The sequence below is a fragment of the Anabrus simplex genome, chromosome 1 (genome assembly GCF_040414725.1).
Source record: "Anabrus simplex isolate iqAnaSimp1 chromosome 1, ASM4041472v1, whole genome shotgun sequence".
Classification (NCBI taxonomy): domain Eukaryota; kingdom Metazoa; phylum Arthropoda; class Insecta; order Orthoptera; family Tettigoniidae; genus Anabrus; species Anabrus simplex.
Genome location: NC_090265.1, coordinates 564756180 through 564781264, shown reverse-complemented (window position 1 = coordinate 564781264; position 25085 = coordinate 564756180). Strand labels below are relative to the sequence as shown.

Genomic DNA, 25085 nt, shown 5'->3' with positions numbered 1-25085 from the left:
CTGTGGACACAACCGATATAGAAATACCATTCTCTTTAAATTCTGAGCAATGTACAGAGATAACTCTTATATAGATTCCAAAAATTTTCTCTCCGAGAGTTCAAGGTGTCTGAATTAAGAAAAAACTGCTAAAATATCCTGAACTTGCAGTAGAGAGAATTAGTTATCAGTGCAGAGTAAATTCTTTGGCAGGTTTACTGCAGTGAAGTACATGAAGCCTAGTCGATTAATCTTGCACTAGAGAGACATTTCAGGTGAATTTGACTCAATACGTAATGTACTATCTAGATTTTAGTGTTCCTATCAGGCTAAATTTTATGAAAAATGGAACTTGTCAAAAGAGTAATTTTTAACAGGGTAGTAGTTATAATTCCTACAAATCAAATTTAAAGTTTTTAATTAAAGTTTTAAAATGAATTAGGGAAATATCACATGGGGAGTGCGGAGTGTTAAAAGCTGGAAAATTATTTCTAAAGGAAACTTTTCCTTTGTTATTCTTCATAGAACACCATCTGGTAGATTTTATAGAGAAGTCTTGCTGTATTTCGGACACGTATGCTTCCGATTTAGGAAAAGAGAGGAAGAGATTCTTTTTATACAGAATAAATTCACAATGGACATAAATATATCATTTATTTTACAAAACAACAGTATTAAAAATTGTTCTTCCACTATTCACAATGACAAAAAGAGATGTAAAACCACAATTCCTTATGTTGCAGCCTCCTCTTTAGTTAGGGACTCAAGAAATTCTTCATACTGCTCTGGAATTGCCTTAAATGTTTTTATTTTGCCTCGTAATTGTTTCCAAGTTTCCTGGTAATGGTTCTTGGGATCACGGGCCATAGCCTATAATAGATAATGACATAATTAGAGTCTAAACTTCAAAATAGATAAAACTACAGGTATTTTGAGTCAGTCAGGTTAATAGGCATTACCATGTTTAAACCAGTGACCTCTATCCACAGTTCTTCACCCTTCTACATTATTACACATTATTCAATCCCGATTAATTGCAATGTGAAATTAAAGCTCAGATTAGGAAATGAAGTCTTGAAGGAAATAATAATAATAATAATAATAATAATAATAATAATAATAATAATAATAATAATAATAATGGAATGTGGCCTCTGGAAAGGCCTGGTGCAACCCGCGCGTCGTGATGAGGATGAAATTATGAAGAAGCCACGTACATCCAGTCCCTGTACCAGCGTGCTAACCAGCGATGTAAAACAACTTGGAAAAAAAAAAGTAGGCCTAGATGAATACTGTTACTTCGTTAGTTATTCTACTAACGATGACAGAAGTATGGTGGACATAAAATGCAGACTAGCACAAGCAAGAAAAGAAATCTGCTCACTTTGAACACTGGTATAGTAATTAGATGTTTTTGACAACTTTCATCTGGAGTGTGGCACTGTATGGAGGTAAAAAAAAGAAAGAGAACAGCTTTTTAAATGTGGTGTTACAGAAGAATGCTGAACATCAGATGGTTAGTATGAATCATGAATGGACAGATAACCAAATAAAATTGGTGAGAGAACAATTTGGCAAAGTTTGACCAGAGAGATAGAATTATAGGACATATCTTTAAACACCCAGAACTTGTTCAAAAAGTTTGAGGAAAGTGTAGGCAGTAAGAATGGTAGGCGTAGATCAAGGCATGGTTATGACGAACAGGTTACAGTAGATGCAGGGTGTAGTAGAAATGAAAATATTAGTACAGGACAGAGTGGAAGGGAGAGCTGCACCAAACCAGTCTTCTGACATGACCTAAGCAACAACTGTGGATCAGACATATTTAAGAAAACACTAGTACTCCATAACTATTTTATGACAGGATGATGTACATTCTTTATTCTAGAGGGTCTTATTTATCTACCTCTCATATAAACCGGCACCGAATGCACAGTGTCTGTACTTTGCACTACAGCTCTACCAGATAGTGTGCGGCACTGTATTTGTTGTTATGGTGGCAGGCTTCTGCTATCATACTACTAACAACCTGCACAATACAAGCAGGGGTGCAGCCTGCCTAAACAAGCTTCTATTTGAAAATTCTGATGCTGAAGAAAATTAATGTACTGTCTTCTTCTTGTTCTTCCTGATACGTTTCTGCTTATGCAGGTCGTTCACAGAGCCTCTTGCAGTCTTCTCTTTTTTGCCACATTCTATCATTCATCACTGTCTGCCACTGTAGTCCTCTCCGATTTACGTCATCCTCCACCTGATCCCTCCATCTTGTTCGTGGTCTTCTTCCAGATTCTGTCCATTCCAGAGCTCTTCTTGGTAATCCTTCTTGTCCCATTCTTTTGACTTGGTCGAACCATTTCAGCCCTTTTCTCTCCATAGTTTATTTTAGAGGGTTGATCTGTAGTGTGTTTCGTACGATTTTATTTCTTATCTTGTCCCTCCTTGTTTTACTCAAGATCTATCCCAGAAAGTGCATCTCTGTTGCTTGTAATCTACAAAGATCCAACATTCTGATCCATAGGTCAATATTGGCAAATAATACAATTTATATATCATGATTTTTGCTTTTGGTAGGTACTTTCCAATTTCTAATTATGTTTGATACACAGTAATAAAATTTTGAGCGATTTCCTATCCTGTCCGAAATTTCTTCCTTGATGTTTCCTTCCCCAGTTAGCTTACATCCTAGGTATTTAAAAGCATCTACTTCTATAAGAATTTTTCCATTACACCTAACATCCTTCATTTTTTGTTTTCTCTACTGATTTTCATTACCACACTTTTCATTAAATTTATTTCCATGCCTGCTTCTTCAATTGCCCTCTGCCGGGTATTTAGCTGTTCTTCCAATTTTTGGTCATTTTCTTCCCATATCATTATATCATCTGCATACGCTATGACTTTCATATAATTTGCTGTTGACCCTTGGTGAACTTTCCTCATTATGTTGTCCATCACTATATTGTTATGTGCTCAAGCGATCATCAACCTTGTCGCAACCCTTTCACTATTACCTGAAAGGGGATGACTAAGCCCGCTCGGGGAACTTCCCAGCCGCCCAAGGACATGCCATGGCCCTTCCTCTATTGTTCCTTTTATCTAGTTTCTCCCTGTGCTTTCTGGAAGATACGATGGGAAGGTTCGATCTCCAGCCGAACCATGAATGTTCTAGTGGCCCAACTTCGAGGTATAAATACAGGGGCCTTGCGAGCGAGTTGTTGTTGTAGTGTCGGAGAGACCAGTGAGTGTGTAACTGGAAGCGCCAAAATGAAAGACTGTGTGTGTGTACTTCTGTTGATTGAGGACTGCCGTGAAACAGTGATGGAAGCAGTTATCACGAGTGTGAGGATAATTGGACATGTATTACTATTTGCTGTTGTATCATCCTGCTGTTGGATACTGTTGAGCTATTGCTGATTGTTGTTCACTTCATGTGGTTGTGTGAAGTACGACTATCATTGGAGTCAGACCGACTAACACCTGAGTTCAAATCCAGCTGTCTACGCTCAGTGGCTCTACGAGGTGACTGGACTTGGGGGAAAGTGAAAGTAGGGATTATAGACGTTCCCAGGTAGTAGCCGGCCGGGACTCCTGGGTGTGTGTACAGAAGAGAGATTTGTAAATAGATTGGTAATTAGTGTGTGGTCATTCATAACTGGTTAGAATTGTTTGTGTTTAATTATGTGTGTGTGTGCATTTATTAGGCCATCCTGAAATAAATTAGAGTAATCAAACAGATGGAGTTTGACTGGTAACAATATTAAAGAGCACTGGTGAAAATGCACTTCCTTGTCAAACTCCTCTGTCTGTTCTAAACAATTCTGATTTTTTTTTCCATCTATTATAACACAGTTCAGACATTTGTCATACATGTTTCTAATTCTGAATTGCATTTCTCTTGACGATTCCATTCTATTCAGCCCTTGCCATATCCCTTCTCTTCTAACCATGTCATAGGCCTTTTTTATATCTATGAACGCAACTGCGTTGTCTTTCCCAAATTCCCATTTCTTTTCTACTACTTGTTTAGCTGTAAATATGGCATCAATAGTCTGTTGATCTTCCAGGTCTTAATCCTTGTTCTTCTTCTCTTAATTGTGAATCTATGTTGTTCTTGATTTTTTGTAATATTTATCTTTTCATAAATCTTCATGCAATGACAGTAATGCTATTCCTCTGTTGTTTTCACAAAGTGCCTTATTACCTTTCTTTTTTTTTTTTTTTAAAGGTACAATAATTGCCCTTGTCCAACCATCAGGAATCTGTCCGTCAGTCCATACGATCTTCATTATTCTATACAGCCACTGCATTCCAATAGGTCCTGCAGCTTTAATCATTTCCACTGTGATGTGATCTATTCCAGGAGCTTTGGCATTTTTCAATTTCTAATACAGCTTTTTCTATATCAGACATTTGTAGATCTTCTCTTCCTATTTTATCTGATCACTTATTCATCCCTTCCACTGTAATGGTGATATTTATTTTATCTTCATCTATTTCTTTGGGTTCATTTGTTTCATTTTGTCCTTCATATAGATTTTGGAAGTATTTTTTCCATACTTTCAAAACTTTTTTTCTTCCCACACAGGTTTTCCATCTTTGTTGATGACTTTTCTCTTTGCTTCCTTCTGTTACCTAATATGCAGTATAACATTTATTTGTCACTCTTCTATCTCTTTTGTAAATTTTTCCCAGGACATCTTTTTAGCCAATGCTATCATTTTCCTTGCTGCTCTGTTTAGTCATTTCCATTTGTCTCTAAACCATTATCTCCACACATTCTTCTTCTTCTTCACTGCATCTGCCATTCTCTCATTCTACCATGGAGTTTCTTTGTGTCTGACTTTTGTTGATGTCCTTCCACAGGTTCCTTCTGCTGCTTTGATGAAAGCCTGTTTGAACCATCCTTCCTCTCATCTCTAGGAAGTTTGTGTTTTAATCTTTTCCCTATATATCTCTTGGATTTCTCTACCTTTTAGTTTCCAGCATTTGATTCTTGCCTGTCTTTTCACCCCATATTTACCCCTTCTGAATTTCATCAATGTCCCCACAAAGAGTCTGTGGTCACCGTCAAAATTAACGCTTGGTATCACTTTCACACCTGTCAAGCATCTTCTGATTTCTTCCATTATTATTATATAATCAATTATGGATTTCTGTTGCAAGTTCCAACTGTATCTGGTAAACTTGTGACTACCTCTTTTCTTATACCTAATAACATCTCCCCTTCATCTTTTCTGTGATGATCTCCGTGGCTTCCTATAAGTTTCATATCCTCCTCTATCATTCCGAACTCTAGCATTAGTCTCTCCTATAATCACAGTCTTGTTAGATGTTACAGCATCCTCCAGTTTGATGATAAACTCTTCCTTTTCATCTATTTCACAACCTATTTGAGGAGTATAAACCTGGATTATATCAAGGATATTTCCTTCCATCATGAATTGAACTTTAATTATTCTGTTGCAAACATAATCCACATTGAGTACTTTGTTGCTGAAATGTATGTACAGTGACAAAAATAAATAATGGCCTATCTCTTGTAGTTGTGAAAGTGACAAGTTGCATAGTGCATGTTTGCGAGGTGAATCCACACTAACGTTATGGGAAATTTTGGTATAAACACTGTAGGACTAGACAAAGAATGTAAGATACCAGATAGCTTATTTTGATAACAGTGGAAACTCTCCTCGCTTACCACACAGAGTAGCGGCGACAGCACATAGTGCTGCCATCTAGCGGCCTGAGGAGAACACTAACACAGCGAGCTATTAAAACACTACATATTTCAACTTTGAAACCCAATGAAATATGGATTTTAAGACGGTTGCATCGTTCTTGTAACATAATAGAGGGAATGAAGAACCAGCGATAAGAATAAAACAAACGTAATAAACTAAAACATTTGATCGTCTTGTTATGATTACAGTCCGATAACATCTCTAAGAGCAAATCAGCAATATCTAAGTTTGATATATTTAGTGGCAAGAATTTTCTCTGTTAAGTCATTGATTCTATTCACATGCGTTAATAAGGACTTTGACATACTTGTCAGTCAATAATTTTATACAGTTGTTACGTATACCCTCACTACATTCACATCCACAAAAAACCTGTTAGTTAGTTTGCTTCTAATTCCGTGTATGCTTTCCAACAAAAACTACTTTCAAATATTCCTGATATTCTGGCAGACAACTTTCCCCTACACATATTTGGAAACATCATTTTAGAATGATCATACTTCTTCATTTCTATGTGCAAATTTCCCATTCTAATATAATCATTTTCATAAGATGACAATACATCCCTACACTCAGCATGAGGAAACTTTCTACATGCCCAGCCCATGACATAATGGTCTATATTTTCCTGTATTACATCATAATCATTTGCTTCATCATTTAATTCACACTGTTTAATGACATTAGCTTCAAAATTGCACGTCATCACATCATTATGAGTCAACAGACAGTTTGCACCATTAGATTCACAATTATTACAGTCATCAGAAGCACAGAGAAATTGATTTACTATTACACCTCTTATGCCGCTGAAAAATTTTGTTGCATCTGGGGTTACACTGTTACCCCCTTTTACAATTTGTTAACTAGGAGAATCACACAATGTATTTGAAACATTTTTCAATCATTAGAGCGTCAATGAAAGCATAATTATTATGAATTCTGACGACAATAATTTCACTACAGAAATACCACAAGAAACTATATATATATCCATGGGATAAAATATTTTTTTTGTTTTGTTTCTGAAATCCTTTTCTGTGAAGTGGTCCAAGCATACTGCATAGCTTTTATTTAAATGTTCTGGTCCTTTGATCCTTAGAATTTCATCTAATTACCGAGTGAGTTGGCCGTGCGGTTAGAGGGGCACAGTTGCGAACTTGCACTCGGTAGATAGTGGGTTTGAACCCCACTGTCCCCTGAACATGGGTTTCTGTGGTTTCCCATTTTCACATCAGGCAAATGGTGGGGCTGTACCTTAATGCCACGGCTGCTTCCTTCGCACTCCTAGCTCTTTCCTGTCCCATCGTTGCCATAAGACCTATCCATGTTCTGTGTCGGAGCGACATAAAGTCAATTGTAAAAAAATCTAAATCTGCCCTTATGCTCTTCACAACTGACTGAGTACACTTGAAAATCAATTAAATGCATAGGTTTAATCATAAAAATGCGTTGAAGAAAGTACATTAACATAAACAAACAGGTATATTCAAAAGTACTTTGTTTTTATAATCTGTCAAATGACTTAAATCATCTTATCTTTTGTAAATAAAACACCCGTTCATAACACAAAGTCTCTTTCTGCCATTTCCAAAACAGCGATACATAACAAGCACATAACTATCTGAATTACAAATGTGACGCTTCTATCATACACAGCTGACTGCAATAACAAGTGCAGTTATCTCCTCGAACCGCTAGATGGCGCGCAGAAACAGTGTTGCCAGTTTCTTGCAGGAGTTTCCACTATTATCATATTAAGCTATTTGATGATACATGCTACCCAATTCCTCTGGGTTAATATCAGGCTGGGCTGGGCACATAACAGGAATAAGCTTGTCTTTGACCAATGCGTCTCCATAGCTCAGGCATCTGGAGCATGTGCCTTTCACATAGGAAGAGAGTTCAAACCCAAATCCCTCCTTTAGTAATTTTAGTACCGTTACAGGCAATGTGGTTGCTGTCTTATAGCCATCCTTCTAACAATGTAAAGAAGTGGATAAGCATTTGTGCCCAACAATCCATAGGCACAGAAGACACAATAGAACATAAATATCTGGAAGATAAACTTGTCTTCCTTACACAAAACAAAGAAGAAAAAACAAGGGTACAATATTAAAAGTATAAAGAGGCATACAGACCTAATACTTTACCCCCTGCCCTGGGTTTCACAAGTACGCATAATTCTCCGTAGCATGGAGTCTATCAAGTTGCGGAAACAGTCCTCGTCCTTTCCCAGATTGTGAGAACTTTATCCTGTACCTGATCTGCATTCTCAATGGTTAATCTGTATATACAATGAGCCTCCAGTTTTAATATGGCACATACATTCTCCATGATGTTCAGGTCCAGTGACTTAGGGGCCAATCTAAAACCACGACCCCAGGCCTCCTCTGAAATCCTGCCTGAACGACTTCCACTTGGTGCAATGGGTGGTTACCTTGCTGGAAAACGAATCCTTGGGCACAACATTCTGGAGTGAAAGCAATGCATTTTCCGAGATATCAATATATTTAATGAGCAATTAATTTGCTACAGATGCATTCCAACATTGCAGTACCTCCGCAAGAAATCCTGCCCCACGATGATATGCTAAAGCACCTGAACTTTTGATGTGATTCACATAATATTGATCAAATCTGGTACCAGGCTCATAATACACTGTTAGGGTCCTGTCAGTCAGCTAAACTGCATGTGCCGGGCTGAGTAGCTCAGTCGGTTGAGGCGCCAGCCTTGTGACCCTAACTTGGCAGGTTTGATCCTGGCTCAGTCGTGTGGTATTTGAAAGCGCTCAAATTCGTCAGCCTCGTATAGACAGATTTACTGGCAAGTAAAAGAACTTCTGTGGGAATAAATTCCGGCTCCTCAGCATCTCCAAAAACTGTAAAAGTAGTTAGTGGTACGTGAAGTCCGTAACATTATTATTACTAAAATGCATGTCTCATCGGAGATGACGCTTCCACAATCTACATTCTCCCAACAACCCTATGACTACGAATGTTACACCACCTCAAATAGTCAATCCCTCTGTGGATCATCGGTAGAATCGACCTCCGAATCTGAAAACCGTGGGTTGAAATTCGATAGTGGTAGCCTGACTTTTGAAAGATATATATTTGATGCTCCATGTCGTATAATGTTGCCATGTAAAAGATCTCTGGTGACTCATTTGGTGTTGACACACCGAAATTAATTAAAACCTCAATACAGAATGTCTAAGAGATATCCAGTTTATTCTACTATATAGTAGAGTAGAAAATTACGTCAAAATTGAGCGCAGTCTGCCTAGGTGGCATCAGATCAAAATCCCAGAACACGGTTGCCGAGGTCATACGATTCACCATCATAAGTCGTATCCACATGCATGTGAAAAAAGGAATAGAAAAGTGATTTCATGTCACTAAACCATGATTGTAACTGAAATGCTACATGAAATATTAATCAACAATGTATCGTCGTGGCGAGGTTTGTACTACTGACCTTCGGGTTCAGGAGTGAGTACGCCACCACTATGCCAACTGGACACTCCGCGTGAAACCATTCGTGTATTACTTGTGTCATTGCCTCCCTCTAAAACTAGAAGGTACTTTGACTACTTTCAATGTCATGTGATCTATTTAGCATTCGTTCCAACAATAGAACTTCGTATTTTACACATCAGTTTATGAAAGGAATACTGAGATAAAATAACAGTCGAATTGCAGCGAGAAGCAGTTCCTTCATCTTCACTAACATGTAAATATAGTAGTTTGTGTCCTTTGTACATTCAAAGTGTCTACTATCTGGGACTTAAAAAAAAGAGCTTTACGTCACACGGACACAGATAGGTCTTATGGCGACGATGGGATAAGAAAGGCCTAGGAGTGGGAAGGAAGTGGCCGTGACCTTACTTAAGGTACAGCCCTGGTACTTGCCTAGTGTGAAAATGGGAAACCATGGTAAACCATCTTCAGGCCTGCCGACAGTGGAGTTCAAACCCACTATCTCCCACATGGAAGCTCTCAGCTGCGCGCCCCTAACTGCATGGCCAATTCACCCGGTCTGGGACTTGACAATTATTGTGTGCTGTTACTTATTTCTGGTACTGTACTTGACCATTAACGTACTGTTCTACTACACAACGAGAACATATTTCCCAATGTGCTGATAGCTAGTACGAAGAGCGTAGCTTGGTAAAATACATAAATAAATAAATAAATACGTAAATTAATACCTAGCCTTGCCATAAATACTGTTACAAATTTTTGATGCACGCTGTACAACCGATTTGACGGGTAAAGCCAGTGTGCTTGCGTTAACCTTGAACCACTGTGAGTTTGTCTGTTAAAGAGGAAGCATTTAGCTGCAGTTTTAAACATGGAATGGGATGACTACAAAAATAGTGTTGTCGTGATAGCGTTACATAAAGTTGGAAAATCTGCAAGTGACATTTTCAAGACGCTACAAAAGCTAATAATCAGTCGTATGTTTGTGTACCGGGGCTGTGAAGTATTGCCCGAGAGAGGGTTGCCCACAGTGTCAGGACGCCAGCAGCACAAAAAGCAGTGGCGGCTTGTGTTCGGAGAAATGCGGTACAGAAGCAGGCTGCCATAGCCCGTGAAATGAACACCTGAAGGAGGTCAATGTCCAGGCTTCTGTTACAGAATCTTGGACTACGTGAAGTGAAGTTACAACTTAATTTTAACAAAATGATAACAGCATTCATCATAATTGTTTTTATAAAGAAATATAAGTAGGGCCCGGATTATTTAAAAATGCACATGCGCATATGCAAATGCATATATATATATATATATTTCTCTTATGTGTGATCGATTATCTAAAATTTCTGAACAAAATGAAAATCTAACGAACTCGATATGTTGTACATCCCTTGGCAACACGAGAAGCCTTCCCTGATCAAGGAAAATGCTTTCAGTGTCACAATACAAGCAGTTATACAGATAATAATCCTTTTCACAACAGCAATTTCCTTCTTTCTGACACTCCTTCCTCCTTACAGTAGCCTCCCAAGGTTTGCTTAACCAAGTGCGTTCATCTGTTAACTTGCTCTTCGTCTATTGCAGTGTTTTTACCAAATTAAAATGTAAAAATGCCTAAAGTTTAGAGCTCTAGGTCTTTTTTAGTTAAACTGCGGATATCAGGCAATATTGACAATACAAGTGACGGTGATGTATTGCGACAAGAGTGTAAAATGCGATTAAAAAATTTCAAACTGAACAGCATTCGAAAACAACTTCACATATCAGCTCAAAAGAACAGAGTAAGAATACGAAACACTACTTTTAACCGACGTGGAAACACGGCGTGTATTTAGTACATTTTCCGCTGATATTTGTAAAACTTTTGTATAAAGGTTGAATAGTCCACATCTACGCTCATTTCTTGAAAAGTATTGTGCTAATCAAAGGATACCAGATGAATCTGCCCTTAGGAAGAACTATTTCCTTTCAATGCACGCTTCTGCCATGGATTCGATACAATCTGACAAAGGAGAGAACTGTGTCTGGATATCGGTAGATGAAACAACCGATTTGTGTGGTCGATACATTACGAACTTCATAATGGGTAAATTATGTCCAGAAGAACTTGGCAAATCTCATTTACCTTCGTGCAAAGTACTAGAAAAACCCAACCACTCTACAGTTGCAAGATTTGTTAACAATTCCCTGCGACTTCTGTGGCCTAGTGGATCAGAGAGTGATTGTTACAAAGTGCGCCTTTTAGTCACAGACGCAGCTTCGTATATGATGACAGGGGGTCAGTATCTTCGAGTATTTTTTCCAAATCACATCAATGTCAGATGTTTGGCCCATGGATGGCATCGTTTTGCAGAAAATATACGTACCCTCTATCCATCTGTCAACAAAGTAATTTTAAGTGGGAAAAAACTGTTCCTAAAAGCACCGGCTCGTGTACAGTTGTACAAAACTTCTCTGTCTCAGGTTCCCCTTCCGCCGGAACCTGTTCTCAAAGATGGGGAACTTGGTTATCTGCAGCATCGTTCTACTATGAGAAATTTAATAAAGTTAAAGGTGTAGTTAAAAGTATTGATGATAGTCATACTGCGTGTGTTCGTGAAGCAAAGTGTGCATTTGAATCTGAAACTGTACATAAAGATATTAGTTTCGTCCATGTGCATTATTCGTCACTTTTGAAAGCGATTAAGGGCCTAGAAACTTGCCGTGCACCCCCTAAACGAATCCCTTCAGTTAATTCAAAACACCAATTAGTTCTTTAAATGGTGACCATGGTGAAACTGGAGAAAAAGTTAAAAGGAAACTCAGTGCGGTGTTGGACTCAAACCCAGGACTGAAGAAGGTTCAATCCATAAGCAATTACATAATTGGAATCAGGCAATCATTGCCGGAAGAATGTTCCGAGCAGTCAATGCCAGTGTGCAAGTATTGCCCAGTTACGTCCGTCGACGTACAACAATAATTTTCAGCGCATAAATTAATTCTGTCGGACAACAGAAAATCACTGATCCTTGAATACATTGAAAAACTGTATATAACCTACTGCCATGCATCATTTTGTAAGGAATGAAAAATGTTTATCAATTTGACACTGAGTTGAAATTAAATAAAGCATTTGATAAGTGTATTTTGTTTTATTTTTAGTGCATACTTGCATTCATATTTTTGGAGCTTTTAGTGCATATGAGTCCGGGCCCTAATTATAAGTCAGTGAGTTTGCCATGTCACGCAAATGTGTGAATAATCCAAACTTGTTTTGCTGTTTGCAAATTTACAGAGAAATACTATCACTCCTACGGAGGATAAAACATATGAGTTATATTTCGGAAGTAAAGCAGACAAGAGAAAAAGCTGGCCTTCATTACCACATTGATCATGGATATTTTAACCCCACACAGACAAAACACTACTACAATATATTTATTTTCATCCTCATTGGACATCCGGATGATCTAAACATGATAACATCTTTGTGATATTGTCTAATGGCTGTAATATAATAATGTACTAGCTGATGATGGCCGTGGAAGGCCGAAACCGGTACTAATGTAAATCCGTTTATAATAAATAAGTATTGATAGGGGGAACATTTCTTGTCTGTATAGTATGGGGAGTGTTGTAAGCTTGGCTGCGCCTGCGTATTGCTTCCTTCAGGCTACAGGCAAGAGCTCATTTCACATGGGCATGAGCCAAGTTCCCCGGGAGAAAGGAGCTAGGTGTTCAACAGATCTTGTCCTGATTTTTACAAAGCACAAATTCATACCATACTCAAAACAAAGAAAAGGCACCAGGATAACTGTACTGAATATAATTAATCCCTTACAGTTCCACGCTACATGCTGGAGCACGGTAGCACGTATTGACTGTGTATAGTTTTTTTTTTTTTTTTTGCTAGTGGCTTTACGTAGCACCGACACAGATAGGTCTTATGGCGACGATGGGATAGGAAAGGCCTAGGAGTTGGAAGGAAGCGGCCATGGCCTTAATTAAGGTACAGCCCTAGCATTTGCCTGGTGTGAAAATGGGAAACCATCTTCAGGGCTGCCGACAGTGGGATTCGAACCCACTATCTCCCGGATGCAAGCTCACACCCGCACGTCTCTAACTGCACGGCCAACTCGCCCAGTCTGTGTATAGTTACACGCATGTAAAGGCACTATAATCTGACATGTTAGCACTGTTTGGAGTATGTAAGGAGCAATTCCTCAGTCTTTTGACATGTGTAAACAGCAAGAAAATAGTTCTCTGAAAACTACCTAGGGTGTAACACAGTAGCAGGATTGTCTTGAGTGAGACTATTTCCAAACACTAGTTCAGCTATACTGGAAGTTGCAAGTTCAAGGACAAGAACATTTCATGCATACACAGTGTATCTATCAACCATCTACTACTGGTTTCCCCTCTGATGGTAGCTCTCCACTTTCTCCGCAGGCAGCCCTTTCCTTTAGTTGCCCAATGTGTGAACACTTGCTTCTTTTTTTTAGTTGGTCTATAAAAGTTTAACAGAGCTTCACTCCAGCCTGTCCATGTTGCAGCTTGTGTCCAATCCAGACAGTTGCCTAAGGATTACTCTTTATTCACCAACTTCACTGAATACGTCTCAATTTGTGATTGAATCCATGGAGGAATCTTAACCTGTCAGCGTGGAGTGCCGAGCACGGCTCGTCATGCAGTGAGCATCGCGCGCGGTGGAGTGAGTAGCACTGCTCGCACGGTACATGCATGTACTGTACTGCGATCTAGCGGTTATGATCGAAGCTGTTTTTGTTTCAATTTATTTCTGCTTGAAGCGGAAGGTTTGAGCTTTTGAACGATACACCTTGATCCCTAATTCGATAGTGTGTCGTCACTGAAATTCGAGTGATATTTCAAGGAATGTTTATCTCTGCTACCAGGGGCAAGCACTGTTTTTGTCTGCTACCTGGCAACTACTATCCACACTTCTTGCATTGTACCTTCATTTCCTTTCGGGGAAGAACCAGGCTGTCAACAGAATCAAATTTTATCTATTCAGGGCTCTCTTGAGACTGTTTTTCTCCCGTCCTTTTTCGTTATCACATGCTGTCTTGCATTCCATTGGTCTTGAGTGGAGTTTATTTTTATAAACAAGTGCGGGTTATCGAGCTTGGAAACAGAGGATGTTTTAGAACAGTTGAGTGATTCTGACAAAAGTTTGTTAGGTTCAGATGGTTCTTTGAGTGATGTGGTTGAAATCGCTGTGCGTGAAATCCTCGGTTCAGAATCAGATACAATAGTGCGCAGAATGGCAATCTGCATGTCACGGTCAATACATTTTGGTGGGAAAACGTGTAAGTACGTGGGTCAACTAGAACAGTTTATAGGGAACCTAAGACCTCAGAATGAAGCAGTTGGGGAATGTGATGGTGTGATGGTTTCTAAGACGTTCTTTACGGACGAGTTATAGGAACGAACAGTTCGAGATTTATATGGTAAGCAAAGAATCCGATCTAGGGGCTTATTATCACTTCGTTCCAGAATGTGGGGTTGGAAACCAGTCACAAAGGACGAGATATACATTGTGATTGCTCTTTATATGCTAATGGCTATAATACAAAAGTCTACACCACGAAGCTATTTTTCTAAAAGCTCTATTGTCTACGCCAATTTTTGGGTCAGTTATTTCAATGGATGTATCTGAATCAATTAGTAATTTTATGCATTTCTTTTTTGCTATTTGTTTTACGTCACACCGACACAGATAGGTCTTATGGCAACGAAGGGATAGGAAAGGCCTAGGAGTGGGAAGGAAGTGGCCTTGGCCTTAATTAAGGTAAACAACGGAAAACCATTTTCAGGGCTGCCGACAGTGGGGTTCGAACCTACTATCTCCCGAATGCACGCTTACAGCCGCGCGCCCATAACCGCACGGCCAACTCGCCCGGTTTTATGCATTTCAACAACGAGGCACTTGATACACATCAGGGATCCTACAAACTTTTCAAAATTTATCTGATTATGTTGTGTGCTACAAACAGAAAATTCGGAGAGAGACAACGTTTCGGTGTCCAGACTGCGAAGCGGGTCTCTACGTTGAGGAATACTTCAAGATGTTCCACATGAAACTCAGCTATTAAGGTAAGATAACAGCACATTTTTCCAAAAAAATGGAGTTTTCTGAACATGGACATGGAAGTTTTATTGAAATACGTAAAATAGTCCCAAAGTTGCGTTGCTTTGAATAAAGCCTTGCACAAATCTGCAAAAGTTTAAACACTGCGCTCAGAACTCCTCCCGCAGCACAGAGACGACTGGGCATTTAAATCCACCACGCTGAGGGGTTAACACAACATTTCAAATCTCTGAATGTGAACTATCTGTCAGTGTTCACGTTTCACTGCAATACAATCCCACTGACCAAACAAATACTTTTAACGTATCGTTTCCTGAGCTCTAAGCATAGTGCGCTGCTGGTTAGCATTTTCAAGTAATTGTAAAACTCTGCCCTTGTCATTCCAAGCTGCATCTTGGCATCTAGTTAAATAGCTATGTTATTATTCTGCCCAAGTATTTGAAATATGAAGATTGTTCTAGTGACTCACCATGAATGTAAATGGTGAAATCCTTTCTCGATTTACCTATCGACTTAATTTTAGTCCTTGCTATGCTGATTTTCATTCCGTATTTTTCAGACACTTTGTATATCTGTAGGATCATCTTGATGAGGGTACTAGGGTTACCTGCTATAACTGCTTGATAGTCTGCAACTTGTGTGCACAACTCAGCCAGTTACCTTTGGACCCATACTTGTTCCAAGGCCTCATTTAGGAGCACATCAGTAAAAGCATTGAAGATGATGATAGAAAGTATCCTTGGCAAATGCCTTTGCAGATTCTTGCTGGGTCCGATTAGCTACTGCCACTTATGACTACTGCTTTTTTAACACTTTTATAGGTCTGCGACCAGTGTGACTTCTCTTCATGGTCAACAAATCTTCTCCAATAATGGAAACAGTTTGTCCCAGGCTACTTGGCCAAAAGCTTGCTCGTAATCAATAATACAGGTGTACAGGTAGTGGTTTTGGTTGATTAGCTGTTCTGAAAACAACTGATTGCATTAAGTAAATTTAATTATGAAGAACCAAGACAGAATTATAGTATACATTCCCCACAAGTAACTCCGACAGGACTAATTTTGTACTAAACCTTGGTATCATGTAAAAAATAATTTGGAATAGAAAAGGACTAGTTATACACAATGTTAAGTGGCCATGCGACTGTCAGCCCTGTTGTAGTCCTCTTCAGTAGTTCCTGGAAGGAACGTGTGAGTCGGCCATGAGATACCCGGCCTGACGGCATGTGATTGTCTCTCCCTGTATTGTGCCTTCCACCTGGTGTCTGTGGATTTTCTAGAAGGCAAAACTAGCATGTTCATATTCTGGCCGCACCCTGAAAATAATAGCACCTCATCACCAGGTATATAAAAGCAGGCTCGCCGCAAACAGGAGTTGTTGTCATAGTGAGGGTTGAGAATATGCCATCGTTATTGTGATGCGGTGGTGTTAGTATTGGAATAGTTGTCATTGTTTAGTGGTTGGTAATGAGCTGTTTTTTGTAGCTGTCCTGCCAAGTGATATGTGTTAAGTAGTTCAGTGTGTGAAGCAGTCACACAAGTTGATTGTGTGAGTTATTGGCCTTGCCTGGAGTCAAGTCAAGTTACAGTCATCAAGCGTCGTGATAGCCAACACTCGTGTATTCAAACCCAAGTACAAGGCAGCTGCTTCGTTAAGTGACCAGTGCGAGTGTGCAAAGTCAAGTGAAAGGTGAGGTCTGTCAATCAAGATTATGGAGGGATTGCTTGGTCCAGTTAAATACCAGCAAATACAGTAGAGACAATACACGACTCTCTGCGAGATATCGAGGGACAGCGGTTTGAGCTCTCTCTAGCGGAGTGACCTAAGAGTTACTGATTCTGTCATAAGAGCACGTGTATTTGTTTGTGAAGTTTTTGGCGTTATTTATGCGTTTGCATTAAGTTGACATAAGTAAATAGTAGCGTGTGTCATTCCTTTATATCTCCTCTCAATATGAGTGGAAAGATATGTGCTGTGTTTGGCTGCAATAACTATGAAGTGCAGAAGGATTCACGGTCTTTCTTCCGTTTCCCTCGTGACAAGAAAATGTAAGTAAATATTGTGTTTGCATATATATTCTTCTAGTTACAAAGAGATTTTTATAGTACTTCCTAAACTTCTGATCTGAACGACCCACATTTTAACTGGCTTAAAATATAGTAAGCTTATTTTATTGTATAGTGCAGCAGTTAACCTTCAATATCGATGTGTTGTTGTAGGTGTGTTCTGTGGGTTTGATTTAATTTAGGAAAATACATATGCATATGTGTGTGGCTGGTTGTGTTCCAAGTTACCCCATTTGGAATGCCGTAATGCAGTTGTCAAGCACTGAAGAAAATATGGGTGATTTAAGAAATATACATATTTTGTTGAAACAATATGATGACGCAAATTTGCTTTACCCTAATGTATTGCAATACATTATTGCTGAAAGGCGTAACAGTCCGTAATGAAGATGCATGGTGTTGCTGTATGTTGTAGGCTACCTTGAAACTATTCTAGCCAATACTTAAAGTAGAGGAGGACAACCTGCATAATACTGTCGTTCTGTGGTAGAACTGAAAGGGTCATTTATGGCCTTTAATGAGTAACATATCTGTGGTAGGTATAAACCATCCTCAGGGCTGCCGAGAGTGGGATTTCAACCCACCATCCCCCGAATGCAAGGTGACAGCTATGTGACACAAATCCTGCAGCCACTCACTTGATCTAGGCTATCTTCAGTTTCACTGCAACTATTCACAATGTTACTCTTCACATCCACTGGTTAGAGCCATTTTGTGATCCCCTCTGTGAGATTACTGTCCTTATGTACTATGGCTACTTATCATGAATTATATGGATTTCATTAACCCGGCTGAATAAGAGAAAGACCATTGGTATTTCTTTTTGTAAACTCACATAGAGATACTGTAGCGAGTATTGCTTATAGGGAAAGTTTGAATGTTTTTGAGGCTAAATTTATAGATTTTCTTCTTGTTAGTAGGCTTCAAGTTAAAAGGAAAATTGTCCAGCTCTTAAATGTAAATTCATTGAATCATGTGTGTAAGGAATGTGCCGATATTTTTGTTGACAAGTGTTTTAATGTGATGATACAGTGCTTTTAAATGAGAAAAAAAGACAAATCTAGCTGTGAACATTCAGGCAGGAATGCTAAAGCAAAAAAAAGTAGTGCATAAATGAAAGATCAGGCCCTTTCACAGCAGTCCATTTCACATCTTGATTATATGTCTAATTTCAGTCTTTAAATAATAACCTGTTAAATAATTCTTCATTCATTTATCCAGAATTGCTTTAGCAACTTTGAAGTTAATATCTTAGTAACACTTTCTTTCTAGACGTAATTTATTTATCCATTTCCGTATATACATTGCCATTGATATTTGAATTTAGCGTGAATTTTCAGGTCACGCCAATAAGAGCGCCACCTGCGACTTGTCTCCTAGTTTAACAAGGCTAAATCTGGAAGTGTCGCATATTGCCTCTACTGTATTTGATACCAGCTAGCCGGAGACCCTCTGTGAGGATAAGAGACTTTTGTAAATAGCCACTAATCAATGAAGGGTTGCCATTCATTGTCAAGTACAATTTTGTATACATACTGACTGGGTCATCCTGGATTAAATTACTTCAATAAAGCATACAGTGTTTTCGAAACCGACTTTCAACCTATTAGGTCGTGTTACGTACATTTAGTACGTGTTGAAGAGATGTTAAGTACAGAACAAAAATGACCAACCAGACACCAGTGGGATCCGAACCCACAACCTCCCGATTTCGCGTCGGTTGCCATTTTTGTTCTGTACTTAACATCTCTTCAACACGTACTAAATGTACGTAACACGACCTAATAGGTTGAAAGTCGGTTTCGATTACAATGCAGTCGTGAAAATTCAATATTCATACAGTGTTTTGTTCATAATATTATGACAGTGTGCAAAGTTTCATTTGAAACATACTTCCCTCATGTACCAAACAGCAAACTTTGTTTTCTCTTTATCTATCAGATTAATATACGGGCTCCTCTGAAAGAAAAAGTCTTGAAGAAAATATCAGTGAGAACTTTTTCAAAGATTTTCCATACATTATATTTTAGTATGTTCATTACTACAAAATTTAATTAACTATTTAATTTTACTATGTACAAATATCCTACCTTGTAATCTTCACCATACTTTTTTATAAGATACGAAAGCCACTGAACTTCATTTTTGGGTAGTCTAAACTTTCGAACTCGTGGTGCTTTTGCTTCAGCCTCCAGCTTTTCAGCAACAAAATTTTTACTTGGCCCATCGACATCCATCTTTCCTTCATCCTGTTCCTTCATTTCCGGATGTAGTAATTCTTTTGTGCTTGGAATTTTGAGTGCTGTATTTGGATCATAAATTAAACCCATTTCCTCCATATTTTTACGAACAGACTTCTTATTTGTCCATGCATCCTTGATCTCTTTGCTAAAAAAGACAAAATAAAATTTAATTCACATTATTCCACCAAACAGCAAACTGTTAGCAAAACGTTGAAGGTAATCTTTTGTAAGTTACTTTTTAGCTACTGACTTAAATTGATATAGAACATTCAGATTTCAAATTTTCACTTAAAAATAAATTCAATGGATAAGACTTTTTGAAAAATTCAGGTCTCCAGTTCAACCTATTTAAAATCCAGTAGAAATAATTCTAAAACAGTTTGACTTATTAATTTCTGAAATTTGTTATGTTACTGTGACTCCTGGTGGACTTCTGTCATAACAAAAGAATTTTGTGTTTTCTTTTCTAACAAACATCACTACTTGTGAGGATGAGAGAGAGTGGTTTTCCTGCATCATGATTCAAAGAAAATCTGCAATGGAGGAAAACATCTTTTTAGTGTAACACAAAAATCACTGGATAGCAATTTTGCCAAAAAGATTTCATTGGATAAGTTTTGCTGTTTTATATATATTTGAAATTCCACCTTTCCCTCGAACAGGCATCTTTCGTAAAATGAACAGTCAAAAGTAAGCCATTTGTTGTGGTACGTCTATCGTGGATCATCAGATTTGTGTACATATACAAGAAGAACAAGAAAAAAGAACACACAATAAAACAAACACAATGACAGGTGAGTGTGAGAAGAGGGACCACAAAAAGGAGACGAAGGACAAACATAAAAACACAAAAGAACACGGACAATCTCTCATCATCACAAACTGCCGTCTTTGACTGAAAGCCTCTCTCCTCATCAGTCCCACTTTTTCTAAGTCCATCTCTTCTCAGTGCTTCCCACTTACTGACAGGCCATCTTCACAGATCGACACGGGACGCGTAGGATAAGAAGAAAACCAGATAAATAGAGGAAAAGGGAGGATATACAAGATAAAGATAATACAGGTGATAAAAAATAAGGAACACAGGACAACACAAAAGGAGAAATGGATCCCAAGGGGATGCTTCCCAGCATCAGGAGGATGGCCTTCAACACTCACTGGGGAGGGGAGGTCATCTTGACAGATCTTCAGCAGAAACAAGCTCAGGTCGGAGGCTGAGAAGAGATGGATGTAGGAGAAATGGAACTTATGATGAGAGAATCTATCAATTTGAAGGCGGCAGTTTGTGAAGATGTGGAGATTGTCTTCATCCTTTTGTGTTTGTCCTCTTCTCCTATTTCTGTGCTCCCTCTTCTCGCACTAAGCTATCATTGTGTTTGTTCTATTACGTGTTCCTTTTCTTGTAGACTCCTCTGTCTCCCTCTCCCCGTATAGCCATGTATGACTTGAAATGACACGTGTTTGTTCCTCTCCAATACTGATATTATCCCATTGGGAACCATTTCAACCATTTGCATTTGTCCTGTGTTCCTAATTTTTTACCACCTAGGCCTATATTATTTTGTGTATCCTCCCTTTTTCTGTATCTATCCGGCTATCTTCTCATTCTATGCATCCTGCGTCAAGACTGAAGATATGTCAAGATGACGTCTAGTGAGTAGTATAGAGAAACGATACACATAGTTTGGCTTTGCTTTGAATGACACAAGGTTTTCTGTTGGTCAAACCAAAACATTGATATGCAACTATGAGCTGTGATACATTAGACTTCCTTACACTTAACCACTGCATTTACAATGTACATTTACTGGTATATTACATAATGGCCTAGAGCCCAAACTTCCCTACGAATATTTAACTGGTTTCGAAGAAATTGCAGCCCAAGGATGTCCATTTTTGCCTACTAAACTAGTTTTACCTAAGCTGTGATGGAGAATAATCAATATCAGGTTTACGGACCATTTGGTTTAGTTCTTCAACAGAGGATTCCATCTCCACATAGTTGAATTTGAGGAATGATGAGGTATTGTCCCTTCCCTAAGAAAATCAAAGTTAGGATCAACATTGGCGTTATCAACTGTCAACTGCCAGGCTCAGATGGTTGAGGCACTGGTCTTCTTCCTCTACTTTGGCAGGTTCGATCATGGCTGAGTCCGGTGGAATTTGATGGTGCTACATATCAGCCTCACATCTGCAGATTTACTGGCATGTAAAAGAACTCCTGTGGTACTAAATTCCAGCACCTCAAAGGCTCCGAAAACCTTCAAAGTAGTTAGTGAGATGTAAAACCATATTATTCAACTGTCAACTCAAAATCATCTATCTATCTTTCTCTTTTTTTTTTTTTTTCAATTTTGATTTACGTTGCACTGACACAGGTCTTATGGCAATGGTGGGATACAAAAGTTCTAGGAGTGTGAAGGAAGCACCATGAAAATGGGAAACTATGGAAAACCATCCTCAGGGCTGCCGAGAGTGGGATTTCAACCCACCATCCCCCGAATGCAAGGTGACAGCTATGTGACACAAATCCTGCAGCCACTCACTTGATCTAGGCTATCTTCAGTTTCACTGCAACTATTCACAATGTTACTCTTCACATCCACTGGTTAGAGCCATTTTGTGATCCCCTCTGTGAGATTACTGTCCTTATGTACTATGGCTACTTATCATGAATTATATGGATTTCATTAACCCGGCTGAATAAGAGAAAGACCATTGGTATTTCTTTTTGTAAACTCACATAGAGATAGTAAGGCTGAGTAGTTCAGACAGTACAGTGCTCATCTTCCGACTCCAACCAGACAGGTTCAAGTCTGGCTCAGTCCAGTAGTATTTGAAGGTGCTGAAATACGCCAGCCTCACATCCGCAGATGTACTGGCATGTAAAGGAACTCCTATGGGACAAAATTCTAGCATCTCGGGGTCTCCGAAAACCATAAAAGTAGTTAGTGAATTGTAAAACCAGTAACGTTGTTATTAAATCGAGATATTTAAAATGCCCAACTCAATCAATCAATCAATCAATCAATCAATCAATCAATCAATCAATCAATCAATCAATCAATCAATCAATCAATCAATCAATCAATCAAATGATAACCCATTAATGTATATCTCCAAACTATGGTTTTGTTTTGTTAGTTTCACAGTTAAAACTGTTTATACCTACCACAGATATGTTACTCATTAAAGGCCATAAATGACCCTTTCAGTTCTACCACAGAACTACAGTATTATGCAGGTTGTCCTCCTCTACTTTAAGTATTGGCTAGAATAGTTTCAAGGTAGCCTACAACATACAGCAACACCATGCATCTTCATTACGGACTGTTACGCCTTTCAGCAATCAGTCTGCAAGCCTCCGTGATTTAATTAAACTTCGCCACAATCTATTTGTAAATAGCTCAGTAGCCTTGTTTAGTTCTATACCTCTCATCTTTAAATCATTAGAAACGGAGTCTAACCATCATAGTCTTGGTCACCCTCTGCTTCTCTTACCCCCCAAGACAGAGTCCATTATTCTCCAGGTAACTTATCTTCCTCTATATGCCTCACATGACCCCAACACTAGTTTATGGGTACAGCTTCATCAATCAAATTCGTACATAACTCAGCCCTTATCTCTAGGCCTACATTCTGAGTACCCTCTTGCCATTGTTCCCACCTGTTTGTACCAGCAGTCATTCTTGCTCATTTCATGTCTGTTACTTCTACCTTATAAATAAGATATCCTGAGTCCAGCTAGCTTTCACTCCTGTAAAGCAAAATTGGTCTGAGACTGATTTAGAGATAGTTTTGTACGGGAACTGACTTCTTTCTTTCAGAACACTGTTGATAGCAGCCGCAAGCCCATTGTGTTAGCCTTGCTACACCGTGATTCAATCTCACTTACTATAACTTACTACCATCCTGGGAGAATACATATCCTGAACACTTGAAATGATCTAGCTGTTCCAGCTTTGTATTCGCACTCTGGCATTCACATTCTCTTAGGTTTCTTATCTACTGAATTCCTGGAAAGGCTCATATCATACTCATTGCACCCCAAGATATCAGACTGCAGGCTTTCAGCATAATCTGCCATTACGATCAAGTTGACCGCATAGGCCAAACTGCCTACTACATTTCCACCCAACTGAACCCCTCCCTGCTACTTTATATCTTTCAGTAGATGGACCTATGTAACCTATAAACAACAAAGGTGAAAGATTACAGCATTGTAAGTACCTTGAGCCAAGAACTCATTCTACCATCAATTCTCACTGTACCTCAATTGTCAACATAAATACCTCTGACTGTTTTTAACACTCTAACCTTAATCCCATAGTCCCCCAGCTAACATTTTTTTCCCTTGGTACTCTGTCAATGCCTCTCTGTATCTACGAAACATGAACATAACCCTCTATTCCTCTGTAGCATTTTTCAATTAATTTACCTGGTGCATACTAAAATTCTGATCCTGACAGCTCCTTTGTGGCCTGATATCACACTGGTTTTCACCGAACTTACTCTCGACCACTGATCGCACCCTCCCTTCCAAAATGCCAGTGAAGACCTTGCCTGATACAGGCTACCAATCAATGAAATAATGATAGTTGGTGCAATCCTTTCTGTCCCCTTGGTTATAGATACAATTCGACTATGAATTAGCCCGAGTCAGTTAATATGAAAGTGTAACAGGTAAGAAAATCTTCCTTTTGTGCACTACAGAAATCAATAATTCGAACCACAGTAACATAACCTTAGATTAAGTTTGTTTACTCATAAATTATCTTCAGTCAACTTCATTTTTTTATACTAAATCCAGGCTACTAAAAACTACCGTATGTAAATCCTATTATAGCAACGAAAGGTGTCTGGAAGTTTATTGAACAATTAAACGTAAACATACCATTGGATTGATGGACCCTTTCTCTGCTTGTTTTTCAGTCTCTTTCGGTTAACGCTGAAGCGATATTTCTGTCGTCGCTTTACTTTTCTAACCTTTGGCATTGTAAATATTCAGGCACTCGCGTTCACTTTCTACCTTTATGTCAATGAGGTTAGGCTTAGGCCCCACTCAACACGTGTTACATCAAGACAAGAGAACAACTTTTAAATTGTCGATTGTCGTCGATGTCGACCATGGTACTATCGAAGAGTTAAATCAAAATCAACCATTCAAAACCAGCAGCAAGTCATATCGATACGAAGATAATGCGAGTCTGATGGTGATGGATGGCGGCGTTTTAAGTTGTGTTATGTGTAAGCTCCGTATTATGATGGAAAAGTGATAGTTTTATCGTCAAACCAAAAGTGAGAGTGGTATAGTTTCAAAGTGAAATCTATGCTAATCCGTCTAAGATAATTATTTTTGTTATCTTATACCTCTAAGTTAAATACTAAGCGATAATAGTGTGTACGTCTATCGTAACCAAGAATTACACCAAATACAGTAGAGACAATACACGACACTTACGGATTTCGCCTTGATAAAATGGGAGACA

General features: G+C 38.7%; 1 protein-coding gene across 1 annotated transcript; it reads right to left on the bottom strand.

Annotated features, from left to right (window-relative positions):
- Window positions 1-614: 614 nt before the first annotated feature.
- Window positions 615-24698, bottom strand: LOC136869917 (nucleolar protein 16). The gene is made up of 3 exons (XM_067144885.2): window positions 24491-24698; window positions 19444-19741; window positions 615-849 (listed from the first exon to the last, which is right to left on the bottom strand). The coding sequence occupies exons 1-3, from the start codon at window positions 24589-24591 to the stop codon at window positions 712-714; spliced, it is 537 nt and encodes a 178-aa protein (XP_067000986.1). The 5' UTR covers window positions 24592-24698; the 3' UTR covers window positions 615-711.
- Window positions 24699-25085: the final 387 nt, after the last annotated feature.

Bases quoted from the DNA above. Each gene is read 5' to 3' on its own strand.
- LOC136869917 (XM_067144885.2), bottom strand. From the start codon at position 24,591: ATGCCAAAGGTTAGAAAAGTAAAGCGACGACAGAAATATCGCTTCAGC. The intron at 19,742-24,490 runs GTATGTTTACGT...TGTCTTTTTTAG, and splicing joins AAGGGTCCATCAATCCAATG to CAAAGAGATCAAGGATGCAT. The intron at 850-19,443 runs GTAGGATATTTG...TATCTATTATAG, and splicing joins AGTATGGTGAAGATTACAAG to GCTATGGCCCGTGATCCCAA.